Source organism: Lynx canadensis, chromosome A1 (assembly GCF_007474595.2).
Source record: "Lynx canadensis isolate LIC74 chromosome A1, mLynCan4.pri.v2, whole genome shotgun sequence".
Lineage (NCBI taxonomy): Eukaryota > Metazoa > Chordata > Mammalia > Carnivora > Felidae > Lynx > Lynx canadensis.
In genome coordinates, this window is record NC_044303.2 from 6,712,188 (window position 1) to 6,738,909 (window position 26,722).

Consider the following 26,722-nt stretch of genomic DNA (forward strand, 5'->3'; position numbering starts at 1 on the left):
CGTTCTTACAATAAAGCTAAAGCGTTCAGAAACTCCTAAGGGAAAATGTGTTCACCGTACTACGATACCGTGTCTAAGGAACAAAATCCGCTTAACAAGTAGGACCCACGCAATTCAAACCCATGTTGTTCAAGGGTCTGCCCTTCCAATTCTCAAAGACGTTTTAGGCAAAAAAGGGAAAAAAAAACCACACTTAAAAACCCGCAAGCACAAATAAACCAACTTTAATAGATATTATTTTGTATTTATATAGCGCCTTCTTCAAGAACCTTAGATGCTTTACAGACATTATATCTAATTAATCCCCACAACAACCCTGTGAGGTAGGTATTACTCCCATTTTACAAGACAGGGAGACTGAAGCACAGAGAGGTTAAGTGACTTGCCCAAGGTCACACAGTTAAATTCACTGAGGAGCCAGGACCTGAGCGCCTTAGCCTCCCGGCTCCCAGTTTAATACCTCATGAGAGAATCTTTAATGAAAAGTATCCTTAAAGAAAGTATCAAGAGTAGTATGTTACGAAAGTGAGGTCTTTCTACTGCCACCACGGAAAAGAAAAACCCGATACTGATCGGTAGAGGCAACGAGATCCATATATTACATATTTCCTTTTTTCCCTTTTCCTGAAGTCTCACGGCCCCCATCTTGAGCAATCGTCTACAGGTGAAGTTTCTGAGACAGGAGCCGTACGACTTAGCAGTGAGACTGAATTTAGCATATTTACTTTCGGTTACGATGACCTGTGGAAATTTTTATTCCAATATACAAAATATGGGACAGCCATCCCAACAAACATGTACATAGTTAGCAACCGGCCGCCATTTACAACGTAAACCCACCCCTCGTTTCAGTCACAGTCGACCAACAACCTCACAATGCTTTCTCTCTGGGTCCCTTCTCTCGCTATACCTGCATTTGCCCCCCCACCCCCACCCCAACCCTGTGCTTTTAAAGTCTGCTGCGTTTCGGGTGAGCTTCCAAACATGTTACGCAGACGCGGCTGTACTAAGAGTAAAAAGGAAATTGAGACCCATCACCCCACAGTCCCTCCCCTGACAAATTGTACTATTAAACACGGTGTAGACGTGAAACAGTGTGCGACTACCAAGGAGCTCAACGAAAATGCTAGAACTTGCTTCGACAGGAAATTTCGCCTTGCCTTTTACTGTGGTTTTTACAATGCAAAACGGAGACACGAACACAGCGTAGCATCCCAGTGCTGTACCTCTGTGCAAATGACCTCATCTATCTTTCTAATACGTGCTGTGGCCTAACTCAAGTAAACAACGGGACTCAGCCTCACTCTACTTCCTTCTCTGCGCTGAAAGCTACGGAAACACAGCCGTAAATTCCGAGACAATTTGGTTTAAGCCCTCAAAATAAAAAAAATGTATCCACCTCCCCCGTCCTGTGACCTTCCCCTTCCCCGCATTCTCAGTCGTGAGTCTCTGTGCAATGTTGTAACCAGGCGGGCTACGCAATCGCGATCGGTATAAGCCCGTTCCGGCCGGCCATAAGGCTTTAGCGACTGTATCTGAAAAAGCAAGGTGTCAAAATACGTCGTAATTTTTCTCCCAGCGTATCTGTTTAAACAGCCCCATTAGCCAAGCGACCCTGTTAAAGATCAGTTCATGGAACGAATAGGTGAAGTCATTTCCTGAGCTAAAAGATACAGATAATAAAATGTTAATAAATAGCAGCAGACAAAAATTTTTTTTCGTGGTTTTTTTTCATATTCAACAGTATTAGTAAAATAAGTTTAGAAAATTACAGCAATTAAAAAAAAAAAATCACTGCCTGAAAAGACTTGAAGAACATCCAAGGCCTGATTGCTATTATTCTGAATATACAGTCAATTATTTTCTGCACGTTACATTCGGCCACCGTCAACTCACTGATGCATGGGGAAGCGTCAACCACAATGGTTCACATACACTTTACATTACATACATTACTTCTTAAAACCCCCGACAGAATGAAGTCTTGACAAATGCAAAGCTTAGTTTCTGAACACTCTTCCAGTAGATCTGCAAAGATGGGGCGGGGGGGGGGGGGGCGGATGGGGAGAAAAGGACTTGCTTTGCGTGTTTCTGGTCTGCTTCCTTAAAATTTCATCTTCGCACGGTTTGCAGCTAGGCACCCAGGCTGCTGGGGTTACGACAGGTTCCTTCTTCCCAGGGTAAAGAATGACATTCGAAAAGAACGTTAACTGCCAAGACACGACTTTTCCGAACACGGCTGCAACTTGAAACGTCAGGGTATTTAAGGATTCTGAAGACTGGTGAGCCACCACTGCACCAGAATTTCATCGATCGTTCCAACTGTGACAGGGAATTTTTGATAAGTTTTTTTACTTTACAAAATTAAAGCTGAGTAAAATCAGTGACTTATAAACCATGACAAAAGGACAAATATTTAGTCAGAGATATCAGTTCCTCCTGAAAAAGAGTATTTACCTCCTCTCAGTGTAATTTTTCTTAAGGTATCTTACGATTTAAAATGGTTTAAAATAACCTTAAAAATAGAAACAAACAAAAGGACGAGTTCAATTGACAAAAACTAATAAAAATAAGCTCAAATTTACTGACAGAATCGTGGGCACTTCATACAATACTTAGACTCTACCAGTTTTAAGTAAAATAAATAAGAAAAAAACTTATAATTACAAAGCCAGTCTTTCCCCTTGGGGAAACAAAAAGCCACTTTTGACCAGTTGTTCCCTACATATACATATACTGTATATTATTATAAGCTTCTTCAGAGAAGCAAAACATATTTGTCTTCCTGACACCGGATTCTAGTCATCTGTTCGTTTTTACATCAGAAAGGCAACTGCAAGTGTTGGGCCCAAATGTAGTTCTGGTTTACGCCTGAAAAGACCACCGGGTGTTCCTTCTATGTGTGTGTATTCGACACGGGCAAATTTACGCGGTGCGTTCAGGATCACCTCCCGAAATGATCGCTACAACCTAGCACAGATTCCCACTCTTTCTCCTGCACCCCCAAGGAGTTCAAACCATTACTGGTGCAACGAATAAAGAGAAAATGCATGTCAATTACTGGAAGGCGGTTTCACGAGAGGAGCTGCTATCTCTGATCTCACTTCCTTGTTGTGTGGAACTGCACGGACGGCATGATACCTGAGCAAATAAATCAACTACCATGATAGGAAGAGCGTGTGAATCCATAGTCTTTGCTTTATTGTGTGCAAAGTGTGCTACTGCCCCCTGAGCTTCCTGCATTTCTCTTTTCTTGAAAAATCAGTGCTTGATCCTTTGCAAAATAACCAGAGAAGAAATGAGGCAGAAAGTATCTCTTCATCACGGTCCCCCTCAGTCCCGAGACTGATAGAAAAGGATGTAACCAGACTCAGAGTTCTTTGAGATATCTGATGTCAACCCGTAGAATTCTTCAATAGCTTGTGCATCAATTTTCTGCGGGGCAAAATGTAAACATTAGTACGAAAGTGAGCTCTTGGAACTGCTTCAATCCAATAAAACCTCCCACATTTCTTAGAATCGTGTCTTTCATTGGGGCTATAAAACAGCTCTGCACAGTAAGAACAGCTTAAGTTAACAGGGCTGATAATGCCAAGTACTGGTAAGAACATGAAGCAAACAGGACTCTCAGACACAGCTCGTAGGAATGTAAAACGATTCAGAGACTTCGGGGAAATGTGTCACGTTGTCTTCTAAAGCTGAACACACAAACTACCCTTTGATCCAGCAATCCTATGCCTAGGGAACGGAATTTCTACCTGGACTGTAAGAAACCACGAATTCCCAACCATTCGTGACCTACGAAAATGGCAATTTCAGATGGTCCAACCTAACACACCCAAGAAAAGTGAGTGCGCGTGTCTAGCAAAAGACTTACACCAGGGTCATGGAGGCAGTTTTATTTCAGTAATGGGCAAAAAGGCAAGCTTCTAACTTGTTCTGTTCTGACAACGGGCAATTACAATAAAAAAGAAAACCCTACTATTGGCAACACGAATAAACAGCTAGATACAATGATGAGCGGGAAAGGGCAGACACAAAAGAATCCATTTATATTTAAACAGAGGCAAAACAATAATGAGAATGATAAGGCTCAAAAGAGCCAGGAGCCGGTGAAGGGGATGGTGGGGAGAAGGGAGGAAAGCTGTGAGGACGGACCAGAAAGAGGATAAAGGAGGCTCACTGGGGTGCTGAAAGTGCACTTGATCTTGATAGTGGTTACAGTGTGTGTGTGTGTGTGTGTGTGTGTGTGTGTGTGTGTGCGCGCGCGCGCATGCAAATACAGGTGCGTGCACGTTCACATAAAAATTCAAGTTCTTGCTTAAGATTTGTGTACTTTATATATATTATAACTCAATAATTTTTTTAACCTCAATTTTTTTTTTTTAAACAATGAAAGCTTTGTTTTTTTTTTAAGCTAGCTCTGTTGTCGAAAGCTTTTGTTTTATCCTAAGCATTTTAAAGGTTACCTGACCATTCAAGCATTGGGATTGCCTGTTGGGGAGTAAGAAGTAGGAATCAGATAATCTGAAGACCTCAACAGTTGCCTAATATTCGTCACCTGTCATATGAATGAGAGGCTGGGAGAAAAAAGAGAAGAGTGAAATACACACCCAACTTTGAAGAAAAATAAGAAATTCAGGAACTACTTACTTCTACAATGTCGTCATCAAACAACAACCAAAAATCATGACTCTTAACTATTGCGATATAATGTCCTCGATTGGGACCACTAAAACAAAGAGAAAGAAAAGTTAATTTCATACAATGTTTATTAACATCATTCTTCTATGCCCGAATTTCACGTTCTATAAAGCAGCATAACTGAAACCGATAAAAATAGTCCTTACCTATCCTTCCCCAAAGTATCAAGCCACATTGATGTGAACTGGCATTCTATTTTAAAATCAAATAATTAGCACTCTACTTTGAAAGATATAATCAGCATTCTATTTATATGAAGTTACGCTATTAAAATTATTTGTCTTTTTTAACTTATTATTTAAAATAATTTTCAAATTTGCTTCTATGAAAAATGTAAATACATTTTTTTCTAGCATTTTGAGGGGGGTGGGGGTGTCACTGTCTGAGTTAAACTACAGAACGACACAAGTAAAAATTTTTTTCTAAGTCTTACTCTCTTCGGAAAAGTTTTTCTCTTGAGGAAAGGTATCGTGTGATAGTTAAACAAGCAAAGATATCAAATCTACAGTTCTGAAATCAATCAAGCTTGACCTTCATAAACTTCTTTAAAAACAAATAACATTTTGTTAGTATTATTAGTGCTATTTTTAAGTACCTAGATCTTAGCACCACTATTGGAATGGTCTCTCCGTCTCATTTTAAACAAATCTGGAATAAAGAAATCTAGAAACTCATAAAAATGCATGTGGGACTGTTTCTTCAACAACAATAAATCCTTTGCTTTATAAAAGACGTGGTGAAGATTTCAACTTCTCCCCGTTTAAGTATGATTCATTATAAAAGCTTCTACATAATTCTTCATTAGATTATAATTCCATTGTAATTGTTACAGTATAGAATTTGAGATAATTTTCCACACAAAGTACGGTTAATGTGAACATTATCTCAAGAGTAGCAACGTGAGTTAAAGGAATAAGCAGCCTCTGTGCCTCCTGGTGTCGGCTCCTCTGACCCGGTTAGGGGAGCCGAGTACCCGAGGTGACAAAGCGACACAAACAAGAGGACCGCTCTTTCCCCACAGACGAAAACCCCTCAGAACTATTTTTTTAAGAAGGCTTTTAATTCTACAATTCTGAAATAAAAACCAAAATAGATTTTCCCCATTTCTCGGGGGTTCATCTAAAGAATCACGTGTTTATATAAGAGGCTAAGAATTTTATTTTATTTTTTGTTTTGTTTTGTACTTTTTTAAGGTGGTAGAAAGGCAGAGAGAATCACAGAAAGGCTGAGGAACAGAGCCTGAGAGGGAGGAGGCAGGTGGGGGACACAAAAGTTAGGCATCGGGCAGCTCGGCTTTTTCCTTCGGCAAACAGGTGGTTTGAAGAACAGACAGAAGTCGGTTACAGAAACTAACAGGAGGAGGAGGAAGGGCTGAGGCTCCTAAACTTACTAGGCGCCCAGGAAGGCCGTTTATTAGGGATTTGCACCCTGAACACAAAACACGCTCACTGCAGTGGGCGTGAGTGCCTAACGTGTGCACGTAAGTGTGTCGCTTTCTGTGGGGATCAGAAAGACACCAACGCTTCCTGCCCGAGGACACGGTCAGTGCAGCAGATAACCCTCCACAAACACATTTCGGGGCAAAACAGAACATAAAAGCAGAGCTGCAGGCGCAGTGGAACGGACAGACCCCGTCCGGGGAGAGAGGAGGTGGGAGGGACAGGGCTGAGGACTCCAGGAAGGTTGGTTCCGGGGGGGGGGGGGGGGGGGGGGGGGGGGCCTGAGACGGGCCGAAAGGGTCACACTTAAGAATTCCACAAGCACCTGTTAGAAATCTATGCGCCACTGAGGAGGGAGAACGCATAGCTGGACTGGCACGGGCTTGCCGAGGACGAGCGTCCTCGACAGTTGAAGGATGCAGGCAAAGTAAACCATCTACGCTCTCATGTGAAATCTTACTACAGATAAACCTGATAAAAAATAAAAAAGATTTTTAAATGCTGTTAATCTGTATTTATTCTGAGAGAGAGAGAGAACGAGCAGGGGAGGGGCGGAGAGAGGGAGACGGAGGATCCTAAGCAGGCTCTGCGCTGTCAGCACAGAGCCTGATGTGGGGCTTGAACCCACGAACCGTTGAGATGATGACACGAGCTGAAATCAAGAGTCAGACGCTCAACCCACTGAGCCACCCAGGCGTCCTAAATGTTGTTACTCTTTTGTTAACGGACAAATCATTTCCTGTTTTAAGAAGTGCCTGTTCTCATAAGGGAAACATATACAAACTGATAAACAATACAACACAAAGCAGTAAGTTACGGCTAGCGATACACATCTAGCAGCTACGTGAACACCGAGGCGTGGAACCAAATGTAGTAATATTTCAATACAGTAATATTTCAGTATACCAAAGTTTAAGGAGGAAACGATAAACGCACTGTATCTGAAACATCCATCTTGCAATCAACCTATCCTGACACGACAACCTGGAAGGATCAAGAGCCTCGGAAAGATCTACGCCAGGACCATCCTGAACGCCCGCCCCACAGACCAAGAACCTTGCCAGCTCGTCCCTCGGATGCAGTTACCTTCCACAGTGAACCACCACGGCGACGAGGTCGTACATTCTGTCAGGATTGGTTGCGTCGCCAGAGGTGTTAAACAGACGAAGTTCTAAAGGAAAAACTACCCGGTAAGACAGTTTTGTGTATCGATGAAGTTGATCCATGTACTTAAACCTCTTCAGGTGCAGAGCTAGAATCATGGGCAGTTTTTTAACTTTCATCCTATTCAAATAAACACGGAGACAAAATTTCATAAAAGACATTCACACCATGTCCTTAAAAGAACTATCAAACTTTAGGATCCCATTAACAAACCATTAGTAGTTTTAATAGCCCAGCACTGCCCAGTTTTGCATCTTTCTACCAATTACTTCTATATTGGCAAAGCAACATTCTGAACATCTGAAGACTATCCCACCCCACCCGTCGACAAACCACATAAATCTAATTCATACTCAATACGGCTTCAAAATAGATGAACGACATCAGTCCGCTGTTAAGAAATCCTTATTCTGAAATACAGGTCCCTAATGATAAGGCAAACTGCACATGATGCCTATGATTGGTGGAGGAGAACTAGTTCCTTAGAGCTGCTAACTCCTTTGGATGTGAGGGGAGACTGAAATCCATCTGTCCCATCAGTCTATATAATTCAGTAACAGACTGACACGAGAAAAGCATGAAAGACCATTCTGCGAAAGGTGTCTGTCAGAGATAAGAAGTAACTCCGCATTAGGAATAAGGACTACGTGTATCCTCGAAAAGAGAGTAAAATGACCTGCAAATATAGGGTTGAGTTTTTTACTGTGAAACACCGGCTATCCTCCACACTCTAAATAATCTTTATTACGCCCTTAAATGTCATTTCGCCCCGACACGACTCCGCACTCGGGGCTCCTCCTAATGACAGCCTGTTATTCTGAAGGCTCAGCTCAAACGCTGTCCCCCCCACACAAGTAACCCCTCTCTTCAATCCCCCATCGGCACTTTCTAGACTCACTCTATGCATGTACAGTTTATGACCCCATCAAATGTTTATGATGATTATGGGTCTTTCTCTTCTTCTAGGGTCTAAAATCTTGCCAGGGAGAAACGATTTTTATTTTGTTTTCATTTTCTCTATCGAGCAACATGCCTGGCACGTGACAGATACCTGACAAGTGTTGCAGCACTGAATTCCGTATGTGTTCAATGAAGCAAAACACTTCATTAATTAAAAAAACGAAATTTACTAAGCCATTGCCCCTAATGAAGTGAAAACAAAAATCATTCTGTAGCATCTCGCTAAACCTGCATCCTACAGATCTTAAATGCGGTGGGCAGCTTGTTATTCCGCAAACATTTACTATTCTACCCTGGCCTTTGAAAAACATCAGCAAGAAAAAACATAAACAGATACTCATTCCGGGAAAGAAAGCTAACAGTGTAAGAGTCTTTATGGCCTCTGCCTCAGTAATCCCAACTTCTAGAACTTAAATATATCCTCTCAGATACAAGACGTCTGAAAAACATTCACTTCTAGAGTTATTTTAGATCGTGAAAAACTGGGAAAATCCTAGAGACAGGCATGCGACAGAGATATTATGGGTTCAGTTCCAGACCACCACAGTAAAGTCAGCATTGCAATAAAGCCAATGGAATGAAATTTTTGGTCTCCCAGTGCACATAAGAGTTAGGTTGACATTATACCGTGTCCATTAAATGTGCGATATCATTACGTCCAGAAAAAACAATGCAGATACCTTAATTAAAAAACACTTCATTGTGAAAAACTGCAACCCATCACCTAAGCCTTCAGCGAGTCATAACCTCTTTGCTGGGGAAGGGTCCTGGCTCACTGCTGACTGATGGGGGTAGTGATGACGAAGGTCGTTGGGGTGGCTGCGGCATTTCTTAAAAGAAGGTCATCAAGTCGGCCACGCTGACGGACTCTTCCTCTCGTGAACGATTTCTCTATAGCACGAGATGCTGAGAGCATTTCACCCACAGAACTTTCCTCAAAATTAGAACCAGTCTTTTCAAACCCTGCCCTGCTTTAACTACCAAGTTTGTGTAGTGTTCCAAATCCTTCGTTGACACTTCAACCGGCTTCACGGCATCGTCAGCAGGAGCAGATTCCATCTCGAGAAACCACGTTCTCTGCTCAGCGGCGAGAAGCAGTCCTCACCCCATCGCGTCCTATCGCGAGATCGCGGCAACGCCGTCCACCTTAAGGCCCCACTTCGTCTAGTCCTGGTTCTCTCGCTGTGTCCGCCACATCCGCCGTGACTGCCTCCACTGCCGTCCCCAACCTCCAAAGTCATCCCCGAGGGTGGGAATCAACTTCTGCCAAACTCTTATAAAGGATATTTTGACCTCTTCCCGTTGTTCTTAATGGCTTTCCATTTCAGGAGGCATTTAATTTACTTTGCCCAGATCCATCAGAGGAATCACTGTCTGTGGCACCTGCAACTTTATGAAATGTATTTCTTACAAAATAAGAAAGTCAGAATGACTCCTTGATCCACGGGCTGTGGAATGGACGCTCGTCAAAAGGCACAAAAACATTCATCTCCGGGCACAATCTCCATCAGAGCTCTTGGGTGACCAGGCAGCATGATCAATGGATGGATGAAGAGCAAAACTTGAAAGGAATCTTTTTTCTGCTTTTTCCCTGGGCAGAAGATCTCAGCGGCGGGCCTCAAATATTCAGTAAACCATGTTGTAAACAGATGTGCTGTCATCCAGGCCTTGTTGTTCCATTTACAGAGCAGAGCGGATTTAGCGTAATTCTGGAGGGCCCCAGCATTTTCAGAACGGCCAGTGAGCATCAGTTTCAGGTCACCAGCTGCGTTAGCCCCTAACAAGAGAGCCCTGTCCTTTGACGCTCCGAAGGCAGGCACGGACTTCCCTCTAGGTGTGCAAGTCCTTGATGGCACGCATCGTCTTCCACAGACAGCTGCTCTGTCTACACCAACCACCTTCGTGAACGATCTTAGCCAGACCTTCTGGAGAACTTGCTGTAGCTTCTACATTAGCGCTGGCTGCTTCGCCTTTACTTTCACGTCAACCCCCACCCCCGCAGCTTCCAATTTTTCTCTTGCAGCTTCCTCGCCAATCTCCGCCTTCAGAAAGTTGAAGAGAGTTTTGAGGGCTTGCTCTGGATCAGACTTTGGCTCAAGGGAACGTTGTGGCCGGTCTGCTCTTCCGTCTAGACCACTCACACTTTCTCCGTGTCGGAAGTAAGACCGCCTCACTTTCTCGTCACTTGTGCGCTCGCTGGAAAAGCACTCTTCACGTCCTTCACGAACGTTTCCTCGGCACTTGCAACGTGGCTGGAGTTTGGCACAAAGGACCCAGCTTTCAGTCTGAATCGGCCGTCAACGTGCCCTTCCTCACTAAGCTTCACCATTTCTAGCTTTTGATTCGAAGTGAGAGATGTGGGACTTCCGCTTTCACTGGCGCACGTAGGGGTCCCTGCAGGGTCACTAATGGGCCTAGTTTCAATATTGTTGTGTCTCAGAGACTAGAGCAGCCAGAGGAGAGGGAAAGGGGGGCCGGGGCGGGGGGCAGGGGGGGAACGGACGGTAGGGCACTCAGAGGACATACAACTCTCAAGTAAGCTCACCATCTTGTAAGGGAGTGGTTTGTGCTACCCCAAACATTACACCAGTGACACCGGAGAGCACGGGTCATTATATGAAATGTGATAATAACGAGAAAGCATGAAATTTGGTGGGAATTGCCAAAATATGACACAGAGACGCAAAGTGAGCAAATGCTGTTGGAAAAAGGGCCTCAATAGACTTGCTCGACGCAAGGATGCCACGAACCTTCAATATGTTAAAAAAAAAAAAAACGCAGCGAAGGACAACAAAGCAGGGCACAATAAAATGAGGTGTGCCTGTACCTGTCTTACAGCAACTCCTTCATAAAACAGGGAATGATCACCAACTCATTTCTGAGGCCAGCTGAAAGCCGGTACCAAAACCTGACAACGGTATCACAAGAAAATCCCAGACCAGTAATATCCCTCACGGTATCTCACAGATGTGAAAATCAACAGAACATTAGCAGATTGAATCCGGCAACATATAAACCTCCCTTGGCGATGATATTATAGTCCTCCTATATGAAACGCTGATGTTTTTTCCTCAGGTTCTTTGTAAATAAAGACCAGTAACTGCAAAAATGGAAAGATTCCTTTATGTCCCTGAATTAACAAAGTAATCATAAATTTGTAAGGAGCATTTTAAAATATTAATAGAGCCCATTTCTCCTCTGGAAGAAAGGGGTCCTCAGCCCAACTTCAGTTTTCCGGAAATTTTAGATCTCCGCAGAAAAACGATGCTTACCAACGATGTGATTTTTAAAAACAAGCACGTCCCCTTCCAACCTAATCAGGATATTCTGGACCAGGAATGAGCGGACTGCAGATACTATTTTCTTAGCAAAAATGCACCGCCCTTGTCATACACCAGGTTACAAAGTCAATGCCTACAGCAGCCACTGTCAGAAGGGGTGGCGGGCACATCTTCTCAACCTGGGGCCCCCCGTGACCCAGCGAGCAGACCCTGACGAAAGAAGTCGTGTGCCCGAGATTTATCAGAGCGCTGCTCTGGGGGCCGAGTGAGGAAAGCGGAGAGGGAAGAGGAGGAAGCCAGCTGAGGGCTCAGTCTCAGGAAAAAGCCCAGAGGGAGCAGCTCCAGCTTGGTCCCTCGGGGAAACCCTGCCTGGACTCTGCATCTCGCCGCAGATTTCTCTGGACCGCGGCGAGGTGACTGGGCTTTCACACTCTCTTCTTCACCTGCCGGTCACAGGTCACAGGTTAAAGAAATTCCCAGAAGCTTCCTTCCGTGGTAGCCCCAGCCCCAGAGGAGTCCTCTGAAGAAGAGCCAGCGTGAAGGCGCCCCAAAGGAGCGGGGGTGGCGGAGAACGGGCCCTGAGGCCACTCCCTGACTAGCATACCGGCCACTCTGCTGCAGGCAAGGGGTGGGGGGGCACCACGAAGGCGAGTTCCATATTCTAGGGCTGTCTGCTGTTTGGAGATTCCCCAAGAACGGCCAGAAACCATTTTTTAAAGGAAAATTTCCCATTTGTGTAAACGGTGGGAGCCAAGCAAAGAGGTCCACACATACTGCGGGCCAGAGGGCACTAATATGCAAACTCTACCCCAGACAACTTTAACATCCCATCAGCGCAAGCACATTAAGAACTTAATGGAACTCTGTTGGCAGAGGAGTCTTGAGCACGCAGAAGAGTTTCGTCATCGTACAGACAGAAAATTCCACCTTCTCGTGGACTGTCATGTCAACGAGGCCTAACTGGGGAAGGTCAGGCTGAGTGTGACAGGGAAACAGAAGTTATGCTGCACGTGAGGAAGACACCAGACTGAGTGGGAAGCACCGAGAGGAGAGCTGGACCCGACGGGGCCTGAGTCCAGTGGGTGTCATCAACGAAGGCAGGTCGGGGGACAGGGCAGATCCAGAGTGCCCCGACCGGGGGTGGGGGGGAAGAGTGCTGGTCGCTACCTGGAGACGCTTCCAGGCGCGCATCCGGACAGCATCAACCTGTCAAAAGACAGAAGGACCTAGGCAACCGGACACACGGGTCAGATTCAGGAGGATTCCAAATGGGGGAGGGGGTGCTACGGTCTGAATGCCTGTGTCCCCCCAAAACTCATGTTCAAAACCCAATACCCGACGTGACGGTTCTAGGAGGTGGGGCCTCCGGGAGGTGCTTACACCATGAGGGTGGAGCCTTCTCAGATGGGATTAGTGTCTTCGTGAAAGACCCTAGAGAGCTTGCGGGAGTCCTTCCACCACGCAGGAAGGCACCTGCTGGGGACCACGAAGAGGGCCCTCACCGGAACACGACATGCTGGTGCCTCGATTCTGGACCGCCAGCTTCCAGAATGCGAACGAATCGGTACATTTCTGCTATTTATAATCCGCCCCGTCTATGGGGTTTTGTTACGGCAGTCTCAGCAGACGGAGACAGGGTGTGTGTGAAAGGGCTGACTACTCCCGACGTGATACTAACCGTGACTAGGACCTGCACACGCAGAAAAACGATACGCATCTAGCTAGGGAAACCGAGCAGAAGGGAAGAACTTGGCCTCAGGAACAGGAAGAACCTCAGTTGCCACCAGATCAGGGTGGACAGAGACAGGCAGCGGCCCCAACTAGATGCTGAGTCACCTGGGCACTGCGTGAGTCGTCCTCAACGCCGCGCCGCCCGCGGACAGCGGTGGGCCTGGAGGCGGGCTCGGCTGAATGTGGCCTAAAGGGAGAGAGAGTACAGGGAGGGGAGAGAGTACAGGGAGGGGAGCGAGGAGGGGTGTGTAGTGGAGAGCCGGTCAGGCTGGCTCCGCTCCCCACTGTCACTCGTCATCAGATCCCCGCTCTCAGGGAGAGGGGAGTGACAGGCGAGCGCTCCTTAAAATCGCAAGCGGCACTCCCAGCCCGGAGGACAGGAAAACAGCACCTAACACAACGCCAGAAGCCATCAAATCCTCTCGTTCCAGTTCCCCGGCTTCATCACCTTGCTTCTACCCTATGCTTTTATCCTCCCACTGGGTGACAGCTCGGGACTGTCTCATCCACATTTACCAACCTCGTATTTTTCCTGGACTGTGCTATACAGGGGTGCTACGTGAAAGGAGTCAATGTGCGGACGAATTCTGTATGAAAGATAAAAAGATAAATTTCTTCTATTCTGTGGGTCTCCTCAGAGTCCACAATATGAAGCATGAATAAACAACGAAGAGGAAATTTTACTATGTAGCAAATTCATTTGATCACGGAATACTTATTTTAGGGCACCATTTCCAGAAATCGTTCTTTGACGTTGTTCCAAGATCGGCTGGTTGCAAAGAAGACACTGTCTTTACGTTAATACAAACACAGATTCCGAATGAAAGCCAAATCACATGCATTTTTCTATTGTGGTAAAAAACATATGAACTTTACCATCTTCACCCCTTTTAAACAGAGAGTATGGCAGTGTTCCCTATAAGCACACAGTTGTGCCACAGATCTCCAGAACTGTGGAGAAAATTGCCAAATTTTCACTTTGCAAACTGAAAGTCTACACCCGCTGAATAACTCCTCTTCTTCCCTCCTCGCAGACCCTGACAAGCACCATTTTATTTTGTCTCTCAGAATGTCACTACTTTAGATTCCTCAGATCACTCGAATCCTACAGAATTTGCCTTTTTGTGACCGGCTTACTTCACTTAACATGATATGCTTAAGATTCATCTATGTTATATGTGACAAGATTTCCTTCCTTGTTAAGGCTGAATGATACCCCATTTTATGTTCATCCCACATTTTCTTTATCCGCTCATCTGCAGATGGACATCTAAGCTGTTTCCTCCCGTTGGTTATTGCGAACGATGTAGCAATAAACACAGGAGTACACACATCTCTTCTGACACCGTTTTCAATCCTTTTGGATATATATCTAGAAGAAGGAACGCGAGATCATAAGGTAGTTCTATTTTCAGTATTTTGAGGAACCTCCACACTGTTTTCCATAGCAGCTATGCCAGTTTATAGTCTCACCAATAGTGTACGAGGCTCCAGTTTCTCCACATCGTCGCCACACTTATTTTCTCACTTTCCAATAAAGGCCACCCTAACTGGTGTGAAAGGATACCTCACTGTAGTTCTGATGTGCCTTTTCCCGATGATTAGCTTTAGTTGAGTATCTTCTCATATGCTTGGCGGCCATTTGTTTATCTTCTTTGGAGAAATGTTTACTCAAGTTCTTTGCCTGGTTTTTGTTGCTGAGCAGTACGAGTTCTTGATATATTTTGGGTTATTAACCTCTTGTCACGTATTGGTTTTCAAATATTTTCTCCCATTCATGCCTTTTCACTCCATTTATCGTCTCCCTATGTTACGCGTACATTTTTAAGTTTGACAAAGTCCCATCTGTCTACTTTTGCCTTTGTTGCTTGTGCTTTTTGGTGTCATATTTGAGAAATCATGGCCATATTCAAGGTCATGAAGACTTTCCATTATTCTAGGAGTTTTATAGTTTCAGGTCGTATGTTTAGGTCTTTTATCCATTTTGAATTAAGTTTTGTACATGGTATAAGGTAAGGTTTTGCACATGGATATCCAGTGGTCCCAAAACATCGGGTGAAGAGACTGTGTACTTCCCCTATTTGTGTATCATGCGGCCTTGGCGCACTTGTAGATCATCTGACCATGCGAGTGAGGGTTTAGTTCTGGGCTCTCTACTCTTTTGCATTGATCTATAGGTCTGTCTTTATCCCAGTCCATGCCGTTTTAATTCCTGTAGCTTTGTAATAGGTTTTGAAGTCAGGAAGTGTGAGGCCTCCAGCTTTGTTTTCTTTAAAGATTGTTTTGCCTTTAAGAGTCCTTCAAGATTTCTCCTATGAATCTTGGGTGTTTTTTCCCCTATTTCATCAAAAACTGCTATGGAGATTTTGACAGAGGTTAAACTGAATCTGTAGACTCTTCTAGGTAGTATGACCATTTTAACAGTATTAAGTCTTCCAACCCATAAACGCAAGATATCTTTCCATCTACTTGTACATATCTTCTTTAATTTTTCAGTAATATTTTATAGTTTGCAGGGTACAAGTCTTTAGCCCCCATCATTAAGTCCATTTCTAAGTATTTTATTCCCTTTGATGCTACTGTAAATGGGATTCTTTTGTTAACTTTCTTTTCGGATTGTTCAGTTAGTGCCCAGAAATGCAACTGATTTTTGCATGTTGATTTCGTATCTGCACGTCTGCTGAATTGATTAGTTCTAACAAGGTTTTTTTCTTGTTGTTGTTTCATCTTTAGGGTTTTCTGTCAATAAGATCGTTATCTGTGAACAGAGATAATCTGACTTCTTCCTTTCCCTTTTGGATGCCTTTTATTTTTTTTTTTTTGCCTAACTGCCCGGGCTACGATTTCTAATACTATGCTGAATAATGGCAAGACTAGGCATCCTTGTCTTGTTCCTGATCCTAGAGAAAAAGCTCTTATTTTTTTAACCACTGGCTCTGATGTTAGCTGTGGGCTTGTTAGAGATGGTCTTTATTATGTTGAGGTATGTTCCTTCTATCCCTAGTTTGCTGAGTGTTTTTACCATGGACGGGTGTTGAATTTTCTCAAATGCTTCTTCTGTGTCCACTGAGATGATCCCGTGGTTTTTGTACTTCATCCAGACTGAAACCTTTTAAAGTCAAACTGGTTTTTGTTTCTTTAATAAGAACTATGATCTGTATATCCAACACAATCTTACTCTCTTAGTCTGAGACTAAGAGCTGGTAGATGTCAACTAATGCAAGTGAGACCCAAAAAGATTAAATGAGACTTGCTCAATATTACAACGCAAATTATCAGAAGGGCTGACGCTAGATCCTAGTAGAAAATAAATAATTTCTGTATTGCTGTCTTTCCATAAACTAACGTGCAACTTATCCTACAGAAATACTCTAAAAACTGTGTGAAAATGTGTCTGTTGGTGGGCATATACATACAAAATATGCATGTTCACCAAAGCAATGTAACAGCAAAAAATAAAAAAAAAATAAAAAAAATGGGAACAATCTAAGCTATTAGATTTAGCCGTGAACACAGTTCACAGATTATGGTATATTATGGTACGCCCATACAAAAAGTCTATGGAGCACCTCTTCAGAATGATGTAAAAATATACTTTTAGTGACATGCTTGTCATTTATTAAGTGAAAAAAGCTACAAAACTGCATATAAAAATTTGATTCCATTGCAGAATTACATGTGTGCATATAGACACCCTTCAAAAATCCAGGATACACAAAAATGTTAACAGCGCTTTCATAATGATTCTTAATTGATGTATACTTACCTATATTTTCTAATTTCTTTACAGAGCATATATATATATATATTCCCCATGTATATTAACAAAAAACCTCATATTAAATGATATATTAAAATCTCATGGATGTCTGCAGAACAAACAGCTGGAGTTTGTAAACCATCTTTAATTACTCACGTATACGGCTATTTGTCATTCTGTACAAAGACCAGCCAGGCTCACAGATACGCCTTCCTCCATGTGGCCAAAGAAGTTCGCGAGTCGGATTCCTCTTAGTTACATTTAGTCCTTGACTCTGTCTTCCTTAACCAAGTCTTAGACACCTTCTACACTTTCAGGATTAATCTGATCCGTCCTCTCCCCAACTTTTGTGAGGTACCCACCCCAATCATCTTCACTAACAGAAGAGAACAATGAGTCATCTGCTTTGATCACCTGTGTCCACTACCTAAAACCCCTCCCTTCCTAATAAATGTATCTGTGTCCAAAATAAAAACAAAAAGATAATCATTTAAAAACCTAAGTTCTTCTTTTCATGAACATTTCAGTTCAACCGTCAGGTGGGGCCGTACTAGGTAGACGGCTGTGCCGTCGGGGGAGAGGGGAAACCCAAGCAGAGCAAAGAGCATGTCTGTATGACATGTGTGCATGGTGGCGGTGGAGGGAGAAGACCGGTCACCTACAGGGTCACTGAACAATTAAATAAATACAGAAAGATAACGGGAGCCAATTTTTACTTTCAGAGAAGGAAACCACAAACATGAAAAAGGAGAAAACTAGAATGGACCCTATGGCGTTGGCTGAAATTGGGGATTTAATTGTGAACTCACGGTTTTTCAATACGGAAAGATCAACAGGCAAGATACACAGGTAGAGATGTGAAATTGGGAATTTAATTGGGAACTTATGGTTTTTCAATACGGAAAGATCAACAGTCAAGATACACAGGTACAGATGTGAAATCGGGAATTTAATTGGGAACTTATGGTTTTCTAATACGGAAAGATCAACAGGCAAGATAAACAGGTATAGATGTGAGCATATACCCCCACCCTCCAGCTCTGCTCACCCAGGGGGCTCGAGAACAGAAACATCCCGATAGTAGGGAGCACACCTCTATCAAACTCTTGCTTTCTAAACATCATTCTCCTCCTCAAAGGAACCAGGTCTCTCTGGAGAAATGGCTGGACCAGAGTGGGGGCAAGGCAAGTACAAAATGAGAAAATGAGCCAGGAGTATCTTGTGGTGCCAGAAAGTAAAGAAACACTCAAGGATGAGGGGACATGTCATAAAGACACAGGCACCAGCTTGAAGGGGTTCCTGCTGGCCAAATCGGGGATCATTTGCACATAAAAAAAGTAAGAATGGCAACGGATCATAACCCACTGAAAAAAACAAACAAACAAAAAAAACCCTGGAGTCCAAACTGAGATTTGAAAATGAAAAATATTAGAAGTCTGATGAGGAATGGGTGTATTTACAATCTAAAAATAACCTCCACACAAAATACTTATGAATTATACATGAGCAAAAACATAGCATAAGAGTGAAGAACTCTGGGAGACATCCCCTTAATCAAGTGCTCAAAGATAACAGCACCAGTAATGGGATGTGCAGAAAAGGGTTAACCTAGCAGGCCTCAGACTGTCTTTACAAAGGTCTGCTTGTGGGGCCCCTGGGTGGCTCAGTTGGTTAAGCGTCCCACTCCGGCTCAAGTCATGATCTCGCGGTTTGGGGGTTCGAGCCCCACATCGGGCTCTGTGCTGACAGCTCAGAGCCTGGAGCCTGCTTCGGATTCTGTGTCTCCCTCTCTCTCTGCCCCTCCCCTGCTCACACTCTGTCACCCTCCTGTCTCTCAATAATAAATAAACGCTTAAAAAAAACCACTTCTTTTAGAAAGGTCTGCTTATAAGGGTGATCGTTGGTTAATATATGAGAATTTGGATTTGAGGAGTGTCCCTAAACGATAAGCGTGTCTCAACACACCTAAATTGTTTGAACAAACAATATGGCTTATGCTCAACACCTGTTTTCCTTCTGAGAGTCTGGAATTTTGGTACATGCTGGGCAGACGGCGCCTAGCCTTCGGTTTAAAACACTGGACACTGAGTCTATAATGAGCCTCCCTAGCAGAAAACACTTTTCCCACGTCACATTCAACACTAGAGGAGTGAAGTACGCCCACGTGACTCCATGGGACTGGACTCCCGGAAGCTCACCTGGTTTTCTGCTTTGCTGACGTGCTTTGTCACCTTTCCCTGTAATAAGTCTCAGCTGTGAGCATGACTACATACACGGAGTCCTGTGAGTCCTTCTAGTGAGTGTCCGGAGTGGTCTTAGGGACCCCCACACACCATGTGTCACTTAAGAGGATACAATGGGAAGAAGAGAGCATCACTTCTGGGGGACTCCCACCCAGAATACATAACCTGAACCTAATCCTAAGAAAACACGAGATGACCCCAAAGAGGGCGGTCTATAAAATAACGAATCGGTAATCTTCAAAACTCTCAAGATTTTTAAAGTCAACAAGAGACTAAAGAACTGTTCCAAATGTAGAGACTAAAGAGACACAAATACTAAATGTAATGTATGTTTCTGGACTGGATCCTTTTTTCCATAAAGGACATTACCGGGACATCTGCGCTAATAAAATAAGGTCTACGAGAACAGTGGCGTGTCAGTGTGACTTTCCCCGTGTGGGTGAATACGGCCATGGGAAAACTTCCTTGTTGGTAGGAAATGGCCACTCAAGTGTCCAGGATCGTGGGACATCACACCAGGGCCTTATTTTCAAACGACTTAGGGTAAAATAGCATTCTTGGTATGGTTCATACAGCTTTTCTTTGACTTTGAGATTGTTTCAAAGTAAGAAGTAAGGTAACGAGAATGATGATGACGACTCCATTCCCTGATACCGAATCCCAAAGAAGAGAAGGTACAACATCCTATGTGGGAAGAGCGGAAACTCGGGTACAGCTCCCCCTACCTCTCCCCACCAAGGAAAAAGCTACACAGGCAGCAAAGCCTCAAAGTCAAATATTTTAACCGTACTGGTTTAGGATTGTTAAACAAGCGTAGAAAGTGGCCTGAGGGTGGAGAGTGGAATACCGTTGATCTGGTGATAACTTAATGCGTCTTCATTGCTCAACGATAACATTCAAAAGTTTTACTCGGTGTAAATTTTCACACATCCCTTTCAGCTAGAAAAGCCCATCGATAACATCCATTGCCAGAGAAATCACTAAAACAGTTTAAAAACTCTAAATTACCGTTTGTGTGCCTCCTGTTTGCTGCGACATTCTTCACAGTAATATTTGTATTCACTGCACAGAGTTTCTGTGTTGCTAAAACCCCTGTGTAAAATTCAAAATAAATTTATTTTGTCTATACCGGAAAACTGTGTGTTTCAAAATATTCTAAACCAAAGACATTCACTAAATTTCAACATAAATACACCTACAATTACCTTAAGCAGTGAGTGATCGATGTGTTTTGTTCCACGTCGACAGAAAGGTCTAAAAAATCTTCATCTTTGCTGCTTATCTGGAAAAACAGGGAATTACCTTTGATTTTTTAAAATATCAGTAAATCACTGCTCTGAAATGATAGAATTAAACTCATTCTATTAGTAGTAGGTATATGAAGAATTCTTTTCCCCCCAAATTCACAAGAAACCTCCTTGATCTGGATTATCCAACGGGACACTGAGTAAACGACTCTCATCACGTGGACAGGTTAAACAGCAAAGCACATCTGGGACCGATTCCCTCACTGGCAGAGGCGAGGATGTCAAATCCCACCACTTTCCCGAATCTTGGTACTATTGTCAAGCACGAAACAAACTGCCCATATACACTGATACTTAAAACACACACGCGCACGCACACACAGGCCAAGACGGAATGAGGATGCTTGGCAAGGGCCTGACGCCCGTGTTGTTTTATCATTCAAGGAAATAGTTATAGCCTAAAATGCCAAATTACAATCTTCACCGATGACCTTTTCTAATCCTTCCCTGAAAAAACCTAACGTAAGGCTCTGTTTGAATTATGGCTAAATCATCTGATAAAAAAAATTAGTGCTCATTGGTTTGAACAGGATTAGGGTGGAACTGCAGACGTCGCTTTTCCTAGCTCTTTCCTTCGACGACTCTCTGCCCGGGGTGAGCGTGCAACAGAGCTCTGGCGGAGCCTCGCACCCACCACGGCCGTACCCCCGGGGGGTAAGTGCTCTCCTGCTTCAACGGCGCACCTGTTTCAGGAGCTCGGCATCAGTAACTCGTGATACATCGTGTAGCTGTACGGATTCGGAGCCGCATCTACCATGTCCTTATGCCAACAGGAGTACGTTTTTACCGTGCGCACAAGGTACAGTGACACCGTGAGATAAGTGATCTGGGTCACGAAAGATTCAGTGAACAAGAAAGAATGAGGAAGATGGCACAGAGAGAGGAAAGGGAACGTGAGGTGCTTAAGGAAAAAGAATCAGCTCCGTTTTGGAGGAAGGATGGCGTGGCAGAGACAGGCTAACACGCGGCTTTACGTGCAGGCCAAAAAGGAGTGAAGATTTAAGAGCCTGGTGTTTGTCAAAACGAGGTCTGCGGGTTCTCAGGCGCTGCCTCGGCGGTCTTCATTTTACACTTCCATCTTTATGATACAGAAGGAGGCTCTAGATCATCTGGATATATCTGAGTTACTATGTTTGGGTTCACAAGCGTGCTGGTACCAGGCAATCACCGAGTGGGGCACTATTTAACTTGCAAAAGTGTTTGTAAACACGTCTGCTTGTTGTCGGACTCCCATGCTCTAACGTCAGGTCACACCCAGGATGTGGGAGACCCAGAGAAGCAGTCTAAGCTGGAGACGTGGGTGGGGAGTCATCAGCACAGGCGGTAATGAAAACGGACCGCGACCCTCCCGATGCAGAGTGAGAAGCCGCCCCAAGTGAAAGCCTGGAGGACACCCCCATCTAAAGACTAAACAGAAGACAAGGAATGAGGCCAAGAAGAAACCATCAGAAGACAGAGTTGTTACAGGGACCCAGCCTCCTAACCAACCGGGGTATTAACGACCGCGTTACCAACACCTGCCACACAAACACTGCCTCCTCCGAGAAGCCCACTCCTACGTGGAGAGGTCAGGTCTCCTTGCTCTCTGACTCGCGGGGGCTCTTGTGCTTCCCTGAACCGTAACGTACTGGCCTGGAATTGTCTGCCTGTTACCGGCCTGTACTCCTCTACGAGCAGCTGCAGATCAGGATCTCTATGTCTTACTCACCTTCTGCCAACCTCTACCCATCTTCTACCTGGCCCGGCTGGCACTTAAATATTTATGCAAAACTAAAGAAATGATACATATTCACTCTTCAGAAATTCTCAATTTCATCCCTCTAGCTGAGTTTGATAAAGGCCATGGGGTACTGATGACCATTTACTGAATCTGCAAGATAATGACTGGGATTCTGAGGAAATATTCTCAATTCATACCTTTAATTCTTGGGAAACTATCTGCAAATACAGACTGCAGGCCACAGGAGGACCTAGCAAAGAATGGGGGGAAGGATCACTAGCCATCCGTTGCGAATAAAATAAATATTTGAGCAAACAAGGATGGGTGACATCACTTTGTCCTTCAAAAACATCTAATCCTCATCCCCCATCGTCCCCAGTCTACAAAATAAGCTTCCAAGGCCTGGCACCACAGCATCCCAAAGACCTCCACAGGGTCCCAAATCTACTCTGCCAGCTTCACCAAAACTACATTTCCCAACATGCTAAGCAAATTTAACTATCTTCTGTCTTCTGGAAGAGGATGAATCATACAGGTCTCCGAACACAGACCAAATTTCATCACACCAAACACCAACCGACTGCCAAAGTCTGATTCTACCCACTCTTCCGATTGAAACACCGCTCAGTGTATTTCCTAAAGCTTGGAATTCAGCTACAACAGAATTTTTCTTTAGAAGATGTCTCTATAAAACTCACGTGAAAACCAGTGGAGTTGCTCAGATCGAATAAAGGTGAGTCCTGAGACCAATTCCTGCCATCAAACACTGCCCAGTCCAGCTCTGACTGCAATGGCCACAACAGCGAACAGTAATCCTTACTCTAACCCAAAAACACCCACACAGGATGTTAATGCATTCAAGCATTCAGTTAAACCTCTTTCGCTTGATGTGAAAGAGGTTCACCAATAAAAATGGATTCACAAAAGAGAATTTTATTTATTACAACTGTGTCCTTTCATTAACTAAAATCACACCGTTGACAATGATCACCCTGCAGAGCTCTGGTTATAGTTCAAAAGATGAACGCATAATCAACAGTCAACAGTCACTCATCTTTATTGGTTAGGGTTCCACTGAAAGAGCCTATCTTTTTATTCATGGTTGAATCACAAGGATCACTATTTGCTTTAAGAGAAAGAAACCGCACTACTGTCTACATTAGCACCAAAAACAAAACAAAAGACAAAAAGAACAACAACAAAAAAACCCCACACTTAGGTATGCAAAGCTAACAAAGTATGTACAAGATCAACACGAGGACAACGACAAGATGACTTCTTCCATAAGAAAGAAAGCTGTAAATAAATGTAGAGTCCATGTAAATGGACAGTAAAGACTCAACATTGTCAAGAACTCAGTTCTGCCCAACTTGATCAACAGAGTCAACACAATCCATTCAAAATCACAGCACATTATTTTATGGATAATAAACCAGTTTCTGAATCTTTTATGATTCTACAGTTTACATGGAGAGGCAAGAGGCCCAGAGAAGACAAAGCAATAATCATCACAAGTGGCAGGCAACCTAGACGGCCTTCAGTATGTGAATGGATAAACTGTGACATGTCCACACGATGAAACAGAATTCCGTGGTAAAAAGAAACGGGCTGCCAGGCTACAAAAAGACATGGAGACACCTTAGGTACATATTGCTAAGAGAAAGGAGAAATCTGAAAAGGCCTCGCTCATATCTACGATTCCAACTGAACGTGTCACCCTGCAAAAGTCAAAACTATGGAGGCAGTAAAATGACCGATGGTTGCCAGGGATTTGGGGAGGAAGGAGGGGTGAATCTGTGAAGCACAGAGGATTTTTAGGGCACTGAAACTACTCTGTATCATACTGTAGTGAAAGACACGGGTCATTATACAAATAAACAGAACCGCAGAACAGATGATACCAAGAGTGAACTAAAATATGGACTACAGAATTAGTTGATAATGTACCCATCAATTACTGGCCCATCAACTGCAACCAATGCACCTCAGTAGTGCAAGATGTTAATAACAGGGGGAAGTGGAGGAGAGGAGGTATTTGGGAACTTTCTGTACTTTCCACTCAATTCTTCTGAAGTCTATTAATTAAAAAAGAAGAATACAGTTCCTTATTAGCCTCCGCCAGTGTAAGTTTATCTGATCTAGTCAACCAAGGAACTATGTTATTCTTCCAAACATCCATAAAACATCTGATCTTTTCTCGCCGTGGACTCTCTTTTCCCCTGGACAATGCTCCTCTCCTCTTAAAACTAGTAGTACGACCATCATACTGAAGGCTGAGTCAGGCAAAAATCCTCAGTGGATGCTGGATCCTAGGGGAGGTTTTGATGAAGAACAAGGTATTTGTGTCTCCCCACAGACTGCCCACTAGTTACAAGGGCATAAAGGCCGGTCATCACCAAGCGGAGAAACTGAACAACAATTTGAATGGGAGATCAAAGTTAATTTCCCCATCAAGAGGCAGGTGGGTACTGTGTGCCCAGACAGGATGCCCTGAGAAGGACACAACACTAACTGACCACTCCAGCCAAGAACGTACCTGCATCTAATTAGAAGGAAGCATCAGGCAAACTCCGTAAGAGCAATGTTCAACTGTTTTTAAAAAGGAGGCACATCTTCTTTTAAAATGTAAAACAAATGTCATAAAAGACCAAAAACACTATGGGAATGTTCCAGGTTAAAGGCGGCTAGAGAAAACATGACAACTATCTGAAATGCACACCGCTCGAGCAAACTCTTAACCAGATTCGGTTGCAGGGGAAGAAATGCCGTGAAGGACACTGTTGGCTCAACTGGCAAACGGAGTAATGGATGCCTGATTAAACAAGAGTCTGATCTTTCATTCCTCAAGTGAGAAATGAGGTAACAAGGTAACGACATAACAAAAGGACTGAGTTATCCGATCCCATGTGGAATCCAGTGGAATCCAGTGGAATCCATTTTTGGGCTTCCTCCCTACTGCTCCTCTTTGCAAAGTATCCAGCAAGCGGGTGCCTTCCCCACGGAGTATAACAAATACGCTTTAGTTTTTATTCCAACAAGACACATAACTGTAGGGAAAGGAAAAACAGACGCATGTGCCTCCCTGAACTGTAAGTTTCTTATGGGCTTGCCTGACACACAGACATAGAATTTCCAGAACCCGGCTCTCTGGCCTCTTCTACTGAAACAGAATCAAACACAGTTGATCCTTGAACAATGCAGAGGGGGGGTCAGGGGCACCGAACTCCCCAACCCACACCCCTGCTGCGGTTGAAAATCTGGGCGTAACTTTCGACTCCTCAAAAAGCTAACTACTAACGGCCGGCTGTTGACCAGAAAAGCCTTACCGATAATGTAAACAGTTGATTAACACACACTTTGTATACGTATCGTGATTTCAATAAAGTAAGCTAGAGAAAAGAAAACGTTATGAAGAAAATACACTTACAGTACTGTATCAAAAAAAAAAAAAAAAATCCGCAAACAGGTGGACCCAGGAAGTTCGACCCCCTATTGTTCAAGGGTCAACTGTGGTCCGAAACTGCAGGAAGTTAACTTTTTCTGTCGTCGCAGGTATTCACTGTTAATAAGCAACATTATGGAAAAAGTGTAGACAGATCCCTTTCAAGTGACAGGTACATCTTTAGTCTTTGTTCATCCTACACCTAAGAAATTCCAGCCTCGCGTTCCACTCTCACTCATCCTCCAAAGAACTTTCGGTAAAAAGGAAGTAAATTTGCTCCCTCTAAAATTTTATGATATACTTACGGTTTCACAAGTAAGACATCTGGTTTCATTTGTTAATGTTCCCTGAAAAATCTCATGAACCCACGTTGGGTCTGGTGGGCTGCTGTTATTTTCGCTGTCGATATTACCGTTAGGTAAACGGCCATTTTGCTTTTCCTGCTTTCTCTCTTCTTGTAAGATATCAGCAATTGTATTTAGTAGGTAATTTAAGAATTCATGGGCATCTTGTTGCATGTAGTTGTCAAAAAGTTCTAAAACCAAAAATACATTAGGGCATTATTTCAGAATTAGCAACTTCATTAAAACTAGATTTAAAACGAGAATCTCGTGGTCTATCAGAACCAACACAAACGTCTGGCATTGTCGGTCATATACAAGAAACAGACGATCTTTCACATACGGAAATAGGACTAAATTTGGAGAAAAGACAGTTGAGATGAGAACTTTCCTTTTAGAGAAACGATACTAACCGATCCATGAGAAAAGGGCAAAACCCTCCTTGAACGTTTACATAACGTACGGAAGGGACCAGAAACCGCTGTATTATTCCATGAATATTACGACGTGGCAAGCTGTAAAACCGACACTGGACAACCTCTTGCCAACGGGAAGCCAAATGCTTAAGAACCACACAGAGAGTGTGCTGCAATTCTGAATCACTGGGCTGTGCATCCTCGGGATTCAGTC

The 26,722-nt window shown here is 43.6% G+C and overlaps 1 protein-coding gene across 2 annotated transcripts in view; it reads right to left on the reverse strand.

Annotated features, from left to right (window-relative positions):
- Window positions 1-208: 208 nt before the first annotated feature.
- USP12 (ubiquitin specific peptidase 12) overlaps window positions 209-26,722 on the reverse strand; it is a 104,567-nt gene continuing 78,053 nt past the window's right edge. For both annotated transcript variants that reach the window (XM_030308196.1, XM_030308206.1), the window contains 6 exons: window positions 26,057-26,286; window positions 20,488-20,564; window positions 20,291-20,374; window positions 7,230-7,427; window positions 4,654-4,732; window positions 209-3,435 (listed from right to left, as the gene is read on the reverse strand). In XM_030308196.1, the coding sequence (XP_030164056.1) occupies window positions 3,334-3,435; window positions 4,654-4,732; window positions 7,230-7,427; window positions 20,291-20,374; window positions 20,488-20,564; window positions 26,057-26,286 (770 nt within the window). In that variant the 3' untranslated portion in view covers window positions 209-3,333. The remainder of the gene's footprint in view (window positions 3,436-4,653; window positions 4,733-7,229; window positions 7,428-20,290; window positions 20,375-20,487; window positions 20,565-26,056; window positions 26,287-26,722) is intronic.